This window comes from Hevea brasiliensis, chromosome 16 (genome assembly GCF_030052815.1).
Source record: "Hevea brasiliensis isolate MT/VB/25A 57/8 chromosome 16, ASM3005281v1, whole genome shotgun sequence".
NCBI lineage: Eukaryota > Viridiplantae > Streptophyta > Magnoliopsida > Malpighiales > Euphorbiaceae > Hevea > Hevea brasiliensis.
This window is the reverse complement of record NC_079508.1, coordinates 63,873,822-63,888,148: the sequence shown is the minus strand read 5'-3', so window position 1 is coordinate 63,888,148 and position 14,327 is coordinate 63,873,822. Positions and strand designations below refer to the sequence as shown.

Here is a 14,327-nt window from a genome sequence, read left to right as displayed (position 1 = left end):
GTCTCACCTCACCCTCACCGGCCATAAACCTATTTTATATATATATATATATATATATATATATATATATAATTAAAGCAAGCTCCTCAAAAGGTAGACCTATTTTCAAATGTCTCACCTCACCCTCACTGGCCATAAATTTTGACCGGTCAATCACCGACCTTTTGAGGAGCTTGCTTTAATTATATATATATATGACATTAAAATTATGTATTATAATGTATCTAATAATTTCCCAACATTTTGTTAATTATAATTTTCAATACTCTTCAAGTAAACCTACGGTAAAAAAAATAATGATAATAATAATCTGCAAGTAATTTACACAATATCTTACAATTGCTGAATCTGTCACAGGACTTGTTAGTCAAAATTTTAGTTTTCTTTTCTTAACTCAGAACTCCAATGACATGGGTAAACAGTTCAAAAATCCCATATTTACCAGGTCAGTTGCTGAACTATAGATTGTAAGTACTGGTTCTTAGCTCTTCTGCCAGCTCATATTCTTCTGCCTCCTCATCAAAGGAAAAATCAACATCAGGCGTGTATCCATCCCAATTCATCTCGCCAATTAGCAAACCAAGCACTTCATAAATCTCTTCACACTTCCCATGACCCTTGTCCCCAACAAGAAACGCATGCACCTCATCTTTTACCTCAATCCAGCTGCAACCTGGCTCCTTCTTTAGTTTATTGTGCCTCATCATTTTTCTCATCTCTGATACCTTAGCCCACATTCCTGCATTAGCATAAATATTTGATAGAAGAATGTAAGCAGAAGAATCCTGTGGGTCTAATTGCAAGATAGAATTTGTGGCTCTTTCTGCAATCTCAACATTCCCATGGATCTTGCAAATACTAAGTAGAGTTCTCCACAAAACGGCATCAGCTTCAAAAGGCATCTCTTGTATAAGACGCAAAGCCTCACCTACACGGCCTGATCTGCCTATTATATCAACCAAGCACGAATAATGCTCTAATTGAGGATCTAAGCCATACTCACTTACCATTGCATTGAAGTAATGTAACCCTTTATCAACAAGTCCCATGTGCGCACAAGCTCTAAGGACCGAAACAAAAGTTGCATGGTTTGGGTTTACATTCTGAAGTTGCATATTCTCAAAAGTTTTAAGGGCCTCTTCCCCAAGACCGTGCTGAGCATAGCCACAAATTATTGCATTCCATGTTACAAAATCCCTATTAGGTGCTTTCTCAAACACTAGTTGGGAATCTTCCATATTTCCACACTTTGAGTACATATCAACAAGAGTGCTGGATATATATACATCCAAATGTAATTCTAGCTTAATGATTTGAGCATGCATTTGCTTTCCCAATCCAACAGTGGCTAAATTAGCACAAGTATCCAGAACTATTGCATAAGTGAAGTTGTCTGGCTTCACACCCATTTCCAACATCCAAGAGAAAAAGCTAAGAGCATTCTCACTCTGTTCTAGCAGTGAGAATCCAGAAATAATTGCATTCCATGAAACCATTGTTTGTTTTTCTGTTCTGTCATGAATTTTCTCTGCCTCTCCCATCATTCCACATTTGCAATACATATCAACAAGAGCACCTCCTACAAAGGAGTCCAACCCCATTCCAGATTTGATAATTCTGCTATGGATCTCCATACCACTATTCAAAGCTTGCTCACTGGCACAACCTTTCAAGATGCTTCCATAAGTGAACTCATCAGGCTCCATCCTTGAGCGGAGCATTGATACAAAAAGAGCAAGTGTATCCTCTTCACTTCCATTCTGCTCATGAGCTGCAATAATTGCATTCCAAGACACGGCATCTCTTCTTTCCATCTCATTAAACATGCAAACAGCTTCAGCCAATGCTCCACATTTACCATACATGTCAAGAATGGCATTTGCCACACAAATGTTTGACCTAAAAGTAGTCTTAACTGCTAATGCTTGTACTTGAAGCCCCTCCAGATCCCCTTTGATGGATGCACAAGCACTAAATGCCCCAGATAAACTAATTTCATCAAAACCAAGGCCAGACTTCAGCAAACGCTGAAATAATAGTAAAGCTTCAAACCCTTGGTCATTTCGAGCATACCCAACAATAATGGCATTATAACATTGCAAGCTATGTTTTGGCAATGAGTTAAATAACTTTTGAGCATCTGCCATGCTACCGCATTTTGCATACATATCCAAAGTGGCAGTTCCTACAATGATATCCAATCCAAAATCACACTTCAAGGCATGGCCATGAAACTGAGAGCCCAGTTTTAGTGCAGACAGCCCTGCACAGGACCTGAAAACACTAGCATAGATAGATTGACTGACCCCAATTCCAGCCTTTTGCATCTCGCTGAACAACTCTAAACCCTCCATATACTGGTCATTTTGAACACAACCGGCAATCATGGCACTCCAAGAAACCCAATTCTTCTCTGGAATTTCACCAAAAACCCGACGTGAATCATCTAATCTCTTACACTTCGCATACATATCCAACAAAGCACTCCCTGTAATTACATCATTATCAAATCCCATTCGGATAACAAGCCCATGAACCTGAATCCCCACTGCACCCTCTTCCAGAACCGCACAGGCTTTCAGAACAACAGCAAAAGTAGTTCGGTCAAACCCTATGCCCGATCTACCCATGTCCACGAAAAACTCAATCGACTTTCGACACTCTCCGTTCTGTAGAAACCCAGAAATCATAGAATTCCATGATACCACATCTCTCTGGGGCATGCCAATAAAAAAATTCCTTGCAATATCCATTTTTCCACAGCCAGCATACCCGAATATCATTGTGTTATAAGAAATCACATCCCTTTGATTCATTTTGTCGAACACTTTGTACGCGTAGTTCAAATGGGAACATATCACGTACAAGTGGATCAAACAATTTGAGACAAAGACTGTAGGGACAAAACCAGATACGATCATGCGAGCATGGGCTTGCTTGCCTGGATTTAGGGAGTGGTGATTGGAGCATTCCTGGTAAATACAGGAAAAAGTTTTTATCTTGGCGGATGGTTTTGATTGGTTTGGAGCAAGAAGTGCAGAAAAGGAAAAGATTTGTAGGGCATTGTTGAACAGAATTCTTGGGGGGCGATAGAAGATTCTTGTGATGATTAAGCAAAGTGGAGAAGTGCGGCTTGCCATGAACCATGGCACTCATGTTTCGCTGCCTTCCTCCAGTGTTTAAAATTCAGTTTTTCTGCGTTTCTATCTTCCGGTCCCTCCTTTATTTATTTATTTTTAATTTCTAATTCTTTTCATCTATGAGATTTTTTTTTAAAGACTTACTTTTTAAAATTTAATATTTGAATTTTATACATAAAGTTCACATATATTTCTTATATAAATTCTAACTATAATCTTTACCTTCTGAAAATTAAGAAATATTCGTCCATTGTATTCTGTATATAAATAAAATGCCTTCTCCAATTATAAAATTTAAATTACCCATAAATTTTAATTTATAAATTTTATAGCGGATAAATTACAAAGAAAAATTATAAGCCAGTAAAGCCAGACAATCAAAGTACATTTTGATTAACCTCTTTAAATTAATTAATATTTTTGTAATAATATGGACAATAAGACTCAAATTTCAGCTAATCTCAATACTTAAATATATGTACATTCTTCCACAATATAGCGATAACAAGAATGATGCTGGCTAGCACATATGCTGAATGCTGATGATCCTGGAGGACCTTGTGTATATGACAGACAACGTTGGTCTGCCTGGATGATTTCTTGGAGAACGAAGGGAGCTCACAGATGAGGACCCCAATAACTAAGACAATCACAATTGCCATAAAAAATCCAGGGCACCCCCTTGAGTTTACCTGGAAGAACTGCAGAAAACAGCATAGTGATTGACAGCAGGGCACATACAAAGGCAATCAGATAAATCCCCTGAGCCAACTTGGGAGAAACCTGCCACAGCAAAATTCCAACAATTGATGCATAAAAATTTAGCATCACCAGGAGGAAAATGACGACGTTGTTAGTGAAAGGCCTAACAGCAAAGTTTCCAATTGCCATCGACAGCCCACAAGGCTGCGAAGACATTGGTGATGATGCTGAATGGCATCATCAAAAACGTGTTGGCCCGTCCTTCGAAGATGCTCTTCATGCTGGGGATTGATAATGCTTCCTGTTCCCTTCTATTAGCTGAAGGCTCTTGGCAAATGCTTTCCATCTCTACTTCATGGCCGGTAGGGCTCTTTGGTGGGTTCCATGGATTGCCCACGAGCTGAAAAAGGAAAGGAAAAATCTTAGATTTTAATCATAATTTTTTTAAATAACAATATTACATATTTTTCCAAGTTTTATATATGGTTTTAATTCATATAATAATTCTATTATTAAAAAAATTATTCTAATTAATAAGTGGATTCACTCTCTGCTTTCATTAAAATTTACATTAATTTTAACAATAAACCATAAGAGAGATATTATTATTTTTTATAATTTTACTCTTGCAAAATATGATATTATTTAATTCAACCATTAAAAACAATACGAATTGAAAGATTAATTTTTGGCTTTAATTAATTAATGACAAAACTTTCTTTCTGCAACTCCAATGACATCATGTGGATTAATAGCATCTCGGTTGCATCTTAACCTTCATCCTGGAATCATATGTTCTTTAACCACTTCTTAAGATCCTTTTAGTCCTATATCACTGCTCCATGTACTTTTATATGTGATTTAAGATTTTTATAGGATAATTTAAAAAATAATTTAATTATTTATAATTTAATTAAATTATCATTTATCTCATCTAATAAATAGAAAGAGAAATAGGAAATACAATGAGTTATAAAAAATTATAAAAATAATTATTAATAATGAAAATATATCACTTCAAGAAACTAAAAATATAGCGACTAAAATTATAGACAAAATACATGGTCAATTAGTCAGTAATTTTTATTACTGATCAAATTGATATTAATCAGTATTTAAGCTATTGTTATTAATTATCGACTAACAATGTAGTCGATAATTACCGACTATTAATAATTTAGTAGGTAATTACCTACTAATAATTTAGTCGGTAAAATGTATATATTGGTCGATATTCTTTGTTGGTTGATTATAGGCTATAAGAGTCAATTCTACTATTTACCGATTGAATTTTTAGTCAGTAAAATATAAATTATATTTTAATTTTCAAAATTTACCAATTAAAATTTATGATCGGTACTTTTTTTATTATTTAAAATTAAATAGTGACATCACAATTTGTAAGTAAATTTAGTCGGTAATTTATAGATTGATCGGTAAGGAGGGCAAATAGCTACTATTTACTGTTTATATCTTAGTTGGTAATTGCTAACTCAATGAAATTAGTTGGTAATTTATCAATTTATATTTTAATTTTTAAAAAATATACCGACTAAAGGTTTGGTCGGTAATATTTTTTATTTTTAAAATTAATTACCAACAATAAAAAATATATCATTATGTATTTATTTTAATTTGAAAAAATGTATCGACTATATATTTTAGTCAGTATTTTTAATTTATATATAATTTTTAATTTTTTAATTTTTAAAATATTTTAAAATTAAATCGAAAGTTAAAAATTAACAAGAAAATAATAATAATAATAAAATTCAAAATAGAAATAATCACTACATATAATAAATTAATATAAAATTCATAGTAGTAAAGTAAAGCATACTAAAGTCTAATAAGTCAAATATAAAATTCAAAATCCTCAATTTTGTGTAGGTGGAGACAAAGGTATTGATAGGTCTCTAACTAATCTCATCATTTCTTCCATTATAGAGCTTTTCATGCATTCCATATTCGTCTCCATTTCTAACTTCATTTGATCCATTCGTTCTGTCATAGCTTACATCTCATCCTCAAACTGTTTCTCTAATTCTTGTACTCGTTGTTGTAAGGCAGCATTTTAATAATTGTATAATGCAGACACCCTACTAGAAGATGCTCCAACTAATGGGTAAAAAGTAGATGATTCAGATCCAAGACTATACACTTTTCGTCTCTTTTCCCCGCCTCAGACTACATCTAAATAAAGTTAGTTTTCATCGCTGTTGTCAGGTGTGGTTTGTGTCAGCTCCTCCCTCCTAGCTACTATAGCGTCCTGTATGTAATAAAAAAATGAAAATTTTTTATAATTAATTCATCATATAATATAATAAAAAAATTATAGTTAAATAAATAAAAGAGTATCATACATGCATCTCTTTGGATTTTTGGTCCACAAAAGTTTCCTTGTCATGCTTTCGAGTGTGAGTATGGATAAACAACTCAGTTGGAGTTGACTTTCTGCTCAATTCTTTCTTCAAAACAAAAATAAACATTTATTAGAAGCTAGTTATTATATGCATAACTAATAAATTTGTAAAAACGGGTAGAGTTTCCCCTATATTTTGACATTTCCCCTTGTTAGGAATCAACAAAAATCTCACAATTCAATCACACAACAATCTGTAATATTTTTCATGACAATTTTATCAAATTACATCATATTTCCATCAACAACCATCCATAATTTTTTTTTTCCTTATGTGAAAATACTAACCAATTTATCAGATCATTCAGCATATGTTATGAATCCATCTGTGTGAGTGGACGGTCCATGAGCATCTGCAGCACCACAGCAGTTTCTAGAATATATCTCTGACCATTGAATGACCTTGGGGTCATTCCAGTGCTGCTCAAAATTTTCCCAAGTTTCTTCAGAAATGTACAAGGGCCTTTTCCTAAAATTCTTTAAATCTGCAATCATATCCTTGTAGCGTACAGCTGCTTTTGATCTCCATGCAGCCTTTATCCCTGCTTCTTCGAAGGACTCCCAACAACATTTTTTCTACAATACATACGGATCAAAATATGACCAAAGATAAGAAAAACAAAATTGATGTTACCTTAAATTCTTTCCAGTAAAATTCTTTTGTCTCTTCTGATACAGCCTTCTAGTTGACACCCTCAGTGTCGATCCATTGCTTAAAGGTATTTGTAATCATGCGAGTGATTATAGATCCACCCGTTAACCTGAACATATGGAACAAAATATTTTCAGTAAAGGGTACATTTGTATTACATAACCTTGATAAACTAATGAAAATATAATTATTTAACTCACTTACCATCACGAAGTTGTAACCGTTGTCATCCTAAAGAATCACTCTCCGCTTCAAAGGATGGATGAGAATCTTGTGAGCTAAGAACTATAGACTCATGTAAAGACCTTGGTGCATTCTCTAGACCATCCACAGGTGCAGTCTCTTGGCTAGCCACTGGTGTGTTGAACTACACTGATGGCTGTGACTAAGGTGTCAAAGGCTCGTCTCTTTCAGATGATGTGGGTGTTTCCGTGTTAACATCATGAGAAGCACCTGCTCTGTGTCTGCTCCTAACCATATCTGTGAATTAAATGAACATAGTAAGAAAAATTAATTTGTAAAAAAATTTATTCTATTTGTACCAAAAATCTGGCAAAACCTCCCCTTAAAATTAAATGTTCCCAAAATTTCAACAACACAACCTGCAAATAATAATAATAATAATAATAATAATAATAATAATAATAATAATAATAATAATAATAATAATAATAACAGTGTCACCCTGACTTACACATATATTATACACATCTCCTTGTCACAAACAGTTCATAAAGTTAAATTATAACATAATAGATATAAACATGAATAACATGATAATATAACAATCATTACGTTAAAGTTAAATTATATATTACTTTTGGAATTTAGATCACTCTCCATTACAATAAAATTTATTCACTATCATCCTCACTATCATCATCATATTCATGGAGTTCTTCTTCATCACTTTCTGTTGTATGATTTAGATCTGCCTCGTCCAATAGTTCCTCTTCTTCAACGGTTGTAAGCTCTAGTAGTTCACCACTTGAATCATCTAATGGTCCAATCTGTTGATCTTCTACTTCTGTATTAATTTGTAACACTTCTACTACTTCATCTTGAAATGCTTGGTCTGGTATTTGCTCTGTTACATTTGTTTGAGGCATGATGACAACAGACCTAGGCTTCATTTTGCATACGGCATACCAGTCAGCTTTGTCTCATCTCAAGCTAGGATAAGGGATGTAAACTACTTGTGAAGCAAGTATGAATGGTTCATATTTATTTAATCCTTTTCAGTTATTGATATCCACTAAGTTATAGTGTTTATGAACCTTAATACCAACATTCGGAGTTAGATCAAACCATTCACACTTGAAGAGAACAGTTCTCTTTATTGGTAATGTAGGGTATTCAAGTTGAAATATCTCTTTCAAGATACCATAGTAATCATTGGAGTTATCACCATATGTTGAACCCCTAATGCAAACTCCTCTATTCATTGTGGATTGATTAGCACCATGACTGCTTGTGTAAAATCTATAACCATTTATGAAATACACAGGATATGATTTCACACTTCTCAATGGTCCCTCTGCTAAATCCTTAATGAATTTATTATCAATATTTGAATGCCTTGCCTAATAAGTTAAAGAGAATTGAAATCATTATTATTACGTATTATATATTTTAAAGATTGATAATGAAATGAGTTAAACAAATTGATACTTACATAACATTTGATCCAATCTGCAAATCTTTTTTCTAGTGCTTCATCAACTTCTGCATCACTAATATTACGTGACGTTTGTTCCAATTCAGTTAGGAACAAACTACATATACAATTAAATTGGGCCATTTTTAGAGGGAAAGGAAAATTCACAAGGAATTCTAAAAACTTAACTTAAATTTTGGATAGTTGATGAATTACTTCACATATGTGTCAATTTCAGGGCAATTTAGTAGAACATATATTTGGGCAGCTTTATATTCATCATCAGTCAACACCCTTGTTTTCACTTTACCTTATGGTCGATCGGAATACTTGAAAATTGATAAATTTCCTTTGATATCAGCATCGTCCCCACCATCATCATTACGGGGTACTTGTCAACCCCGCGTTATTACAAGAGGCTCAAAGTAATGCACACAAAAATTGGATGCTTCTTCAACTACGTGTGCATTACATATTGGACCTTTTACTTTTTCTTTGTTCTTTACATTTTGCTTTAGGTGGTGGAGAAATCTAAAAATTAAAAAAAAAGGGCAAATGGCTTACAAAAAGTTTATGATACATTTCATAACATTTAAAGAAAAATAAGAAGTTTCTATTACCTCTCAAAATGATACATCCATCGATATTGTACCGGGCCTACAATTTTTGCTTCAAATGGCAAGTGGATGGGAAGATGTTCCATTGAGTCAAAAAAGGCAGGAGGAAATATGCACTCTAATTTGCAAATAATAGTGGGAATTTCTGCCTCCAGACACCAGACACTCCATATCTTGAACTTTAATATTTATAGAAGTAAGATGTTTGAAAAACAAGCTCAACTCAGTTAATGCTTGCCAAACTGTATTCGGAAGGAGCTCACGAAATGCAATAGGTAATAACCTCTGCATAAATACATGACAATCGTGGCTCTTCATGCCGAAAAACTTGTACTTCTGCATATCAACACACTTTCCTAGGTTGGACAAATACCCATCTGGAAACTTAAGGTTTTTTACCCATTCACATAAAACATGCTTCTGCTATTTATCGAGAACATAGCAAGCCTTAGGATATTTTCTCATTTGCACATTTCTCTCTAATCCTTTTTTATGACATAAATGTGCCATATCTTCCCTAGCTTTTGCGTTATCCTTCGTTTTCCCTTCTATATTCATCATTGTGTTAAAAATATTCTCACAGACATTTTTCTCGATGTGCATTGTAACACCCCCGTTGTATAGCCTAGTATATTTTACTATTCTGGTGACCGGTGTCGGTCCAGACAATTAATGGGATTAGGGCCACACTTAAGACAACTTGAGAAGCCATAAACACAAATAATTAGTAATGTTTAATTAGTTGACTATAAATAAGAAAAACAGAACATAAGAGGTTTAACGAGCCGAGAGTCACAGCGATGAGTGACCTCCTCGGGAACGACTGCGAAGTCGTTTTAAACTCAAATTTCGAACCGTAAAAAGTGACGCTGCGGTCCTTAGGACCCTTATGAACACAGTGGAAAAGAGAAAATCATGAAAAAGAACTGTTAAGCCAGTCAAATAATTAGGTCAGGGAGCCGGAAGAAATATGGGATTATTTACAAACCGGGATGAACCGGCGAGGGGCAATTTGGTCAATTGACCCCGAGAGCTGACTCCTGACCTAACTGTCAAATAAAATCGGAGAAAAGAAAATTTCGAAATCGACAATTAAATTAAAGAACTAATAGAAAAATAAATAGAAAAAAAAAGAGAAAAAGGATGGAAAAGTCAAAGTTGATGACATCACTAATGATGTCATAAACAAATTTGTTAAATATTTATTAAATTGATATTTATGGTCTTCCAAAGCAAAATAAACAAAAGGAAACAAAAAAAAAAAATTAGAAAAGCCTCATTTCTTCTTCCTTGTGCCGTCCCCATCCCCTCTCATTTTCCTCCATGGAAAGCCACCATTAAAGCTTGCATAAAAGCTTTAATTTTCCCACTCAATTCTCATAACTCCCCTAAAAATACTACTAAAGCTTGTTATTACTACTTAAGAAGGAGATTTCAAGAAGAAAGAAGAGCAAAGGTTAGGGTTTTGAAGCTTTAAGTGAGGTTAGCATATCAAACTCTTTATTTTTCCATTTAAATGCATGTTTAGGTAATTAAGTGAGCTTAGAACTTGATTTAAATGAAACCAACATGGGAGAGGGACCAAACTGAAATTTGGGCAGCTTGATAGGAGTATGATTTACATGAAATTGATACATTAGAATGAGTTTAAAAGCTTTGATTAGTTGAATAGTTAAGGTTAAGTGCACTAGTTATGGTTAAATGCAAGAGTTAGTGAGTTTAGGGTTTCAATGCAAGGGTTTATGAACCAAAAATTGGAGAAATGCATAAATGGCATATTTGACCTATTGTGAAATGAAATAATGATCAATTAGGACCAAATAAATTGTAAGGGAATGGTGGAAATTTTAGCTAAATTCGTAGGTCAATGGTCATCTTCTTTGGCAAGATGACCAAACCCACTTTGAAGGACCAAAACTCAAATTTTACAAGTCCCATTGATATGCCACCAATTGGAGATGAAAATAGACATAAAAGAGCACAATTTTCATGAAGGAACCATGGCCAAAAACTGACCAAAACTTGGTGAAACAATTGACCAAAGTGAATTGATTGCTGGCTGCCATCAAGATTAAATGACCAAATGAACAGTGTAACTGTTCATTTGGTCATAACTCAAGCTAGGTAGGTCAAATTGACCTGAAATTTTACCAGCAATTAGATATGATATAGACCTAAAACTTTCATGAAGAACACCAACCCAAATTAGGCCATTAACTCATTCAAATCATTGAGCAAAGTTAAATTTACTGTACTAAGATTCTGCAGAATTTTCATTGAGCAGCAATGTTTGGATAGTTATAACTCTCTCTAGAAAACTTGGATTTAGGCGATTCTTGAACCGATGGAAACCTAAGACATAGTAGAACATTTCATATGAAGAAAGTTAGACCAAATTATGAACTTAACTTAATCAAATTACTGACCAAAGTTGAACCAAAATCTGCCAGAACCCAAAAGTGCAGTATGAATAAAGGCACGTGAACAGTAAACTTATTTTGGCCATAACTTGAGCTACAAAACTCCGATTGAAGTGATCCAAAAATGAGAATACACTTAAGACAATAAGGAACATTTTCTATGAAGGAAGTTTTGTCAAATTCCAATAGTAAATCGACCAATGGAATAGTGCAACTTCGGAGAACCAAAACCGAAAATTGGCAATTTTGCCAAAATGACCTAAGCTTTAAACAAATGACCAAAACCAACAAGTTTGGTGACCAAAATGTGGTATGTGGGTGAAGTTGGAGTTCCCATACTCATTAAGCCTTAGAAAGTCAATAATTTGACTTGAATAGTGCAGTGAATAGTAACCCGAAACACAAAATTTTGAGAACGTCGAAATTAACACGTTAGAAATAGGTAAATGCGAAGTTAAAATTTATTTTGGGATTTATGTTAAGTTCTAGTACTGAAACATTGTAAAATTTTGTGTTTCAGTTGAAAAGAATATCGGGAAGGAACCCGAGGAAACGAGTCGAGGCTAAGGGACGACTCGCTTGAGGTTTGTGCACAATAAACCCTATTTAAGCATTTTATCCTTGAAAAATTGATTTATTACGCATTATGAATTTATGAACTTTTGTGTTGCCACCTTGTGATCAAATTGTAACTTTGGAAATGGATTTGATTTTTGTATGCAATATTTGAATGAAATGTTTGAAACGAATTTTTGATTCACACTTAGCATGACAGTTACTTATTATTCCTCCTCTATTTATGGGGTTGAGATCGTTTATTTTCCTCCCTCTCTGGCTTGCCAGTTGAGGTTGTAGATCGGATGAGTACTCATTAGCTAGCTAGCCACCTCCCTCATTGGTTTCGATTAATGGGGTTGAGATTGCTTTGTCGTGGTGTACAACACGGCATTAATCAGAAATTTTGTGTCATGGCTTAAGTTGTGTATGACTTTGGCAACACTGTGTTTATGCAATTGTTTGACTAAACTGTTGTTTAATATATTATTTGACAAAATGAGTTGTTATGAGCTTTGATATTTGCAAAATGTGATTGTGAAGTATTCAAATTATGTTTTATCAATAAATGATTTATGTATCACATTTTAAATCTTTATTGTGCACCACTGAGTATGTTTATACTCAGCGATAGTTTAATTTACTGTCGCAGATAAAAGCAAGGAGAAAGCAGCAGAGTGAGCTGCGGGATTGACAAGATCTTTTTGATCCCTTTTTGTACGGGTATTGTTTTATACCCTTATGGTTATTTTGATATAAATACTGTAATGTCATAAGTATCAATGTAAATTGAGCAGTTGTAAATAAACTATAATAATATTATTTTAGATTTTCTTCTGTAAATTTAATATTTGTACATATGGATTTTCTGCCTTATGTTTTGTGAATGGAATTATTGAACATACTGAGTTGATGAATTTGACTTGGATTGTGAAACTGTTTTGAAATGGATTGACTTGAGTTGAAATGTGAATTATTGGAGGTTGGGAGTTGTAAAATAGTTTTGGAAGTGCTTTTTACAGGTATTTGAAGAACTGGTTTCTCAAAATACAGAGGGAACTCTGTCAAAATTTTTATAAAATTTGCGACAAAATTTGAATGGACAAAATTTTTACTAGTATTTAAACTTGGAATAAATGGTTTTTAATTCTTACCAAAATGCTCACCACTTCCAAAATGTAAGAAAATTGTTTTAAAATCCCTTGTAGGGTACTTAATGAGTTATCAGTAGGTGAAGTTCGGTAGTTCATTAAGTATTCTACGGGAGCATGCTATGCCTTACGGAGGGGTAAGGTGTGACATGTTTTAGTGGTATCAGAGCCAGGTTTTTGAATTATGTTTTAAATTGTGAATTTGTGTCTTTTCTTTGTTAAGTACAACTGCTCAATGTCCATAATTGTTACATACAGTGCATTACATCATGAATGTGAACTAACGGAGGGAAATCTCCTTGTGTTACTTGTTCAGGAGATACCCTAGCTTCAGCCTGAAATGGAAGAAGGGGATCGCCTTGAGCGATGCTTGAAGCTGAGACACAAGGGGAAGCCCCAGCTTTACCGAATGTCAGTGGGTCAGTAGCTCCAGCCCCACAAATGCCGCAGTTCCCTGCACAGTTTGCACAGCAGATGGCTGCGATGTTTCAACAAATGGCTGGGGGTATGCCTGCTCAAGCTCCACCCCAACCACCTGTGGCACAACCATTGCCTCCAGCCAGACAATATGATAAATTACTGAAGTATGGGGCTACAGAATTTAAGGGTACAGTGGACCCTTTAGAGGCAGAGCAATGGCTTGAAAGAATGGACAGAGTGTTTAAGAAGCTGCACTGCTCAGAGGAGTTGAAGTTTGAATATTCTGTGTCGCTACTGCAAGGGGATGCATATGATTGGTGGAAGACCATCCCCCACTTAGCGTAACCACGGTCTTGACACGGGATGACTTCATCGAGAGTTCGCATGAAATACATCCCAGATGCATATGTTGACCAGAAATTGCAAGAATTTTTTAGTATGAAGCAAGGGAATCGATCAGTGGCAGAGTATGAGAGGGAGTTCTCCCGCCTGAGTCACTATGCAGAGAGTCTCCTTACTACCAGTAAAGCAAGATGCAAGAGATTTGAGATGGGTTTGAAGCCCAGCATAAGGATGCAAGTTGTGGGATTT

General features: G+C 34.5%; 1 protein-coding gene across 1 annotated transcript; it reads right to left on the bottom strand.

Annotated features, from left to right (window-relative positions):
* Positions 1-339: 339 nt before the first annotated feature.
* LOC110672331 (pentatricopeptide repeat-containing protein At3g02330, mitochondrial) lies at positions 340-3,341 on the bottom strand. The gene has a single exon (XM_021835074.2). The coding sequence runs from the start codon at positions 3,138-3,140 to the stop codon at positions 459-461; it is 2,682 nt and encodes an 893-aa protein (XP_021690766.2). The 5' UTR covers positions 3,141-3,341; the 3' UTR covers positions 340-458.
* Between the last annotated feature and the right edge of the window lie 10,986 nt (positions 3,342-14,327).

Coding starts and splice junctions, on each gene's coding strand:
- LOC110672331 (XM_021835074.2), bottom strand. CDS start 3,140: ATGGCAAGCCGCACTTCTCCACTTTGCTTAATCATCACAAGAATCTTC.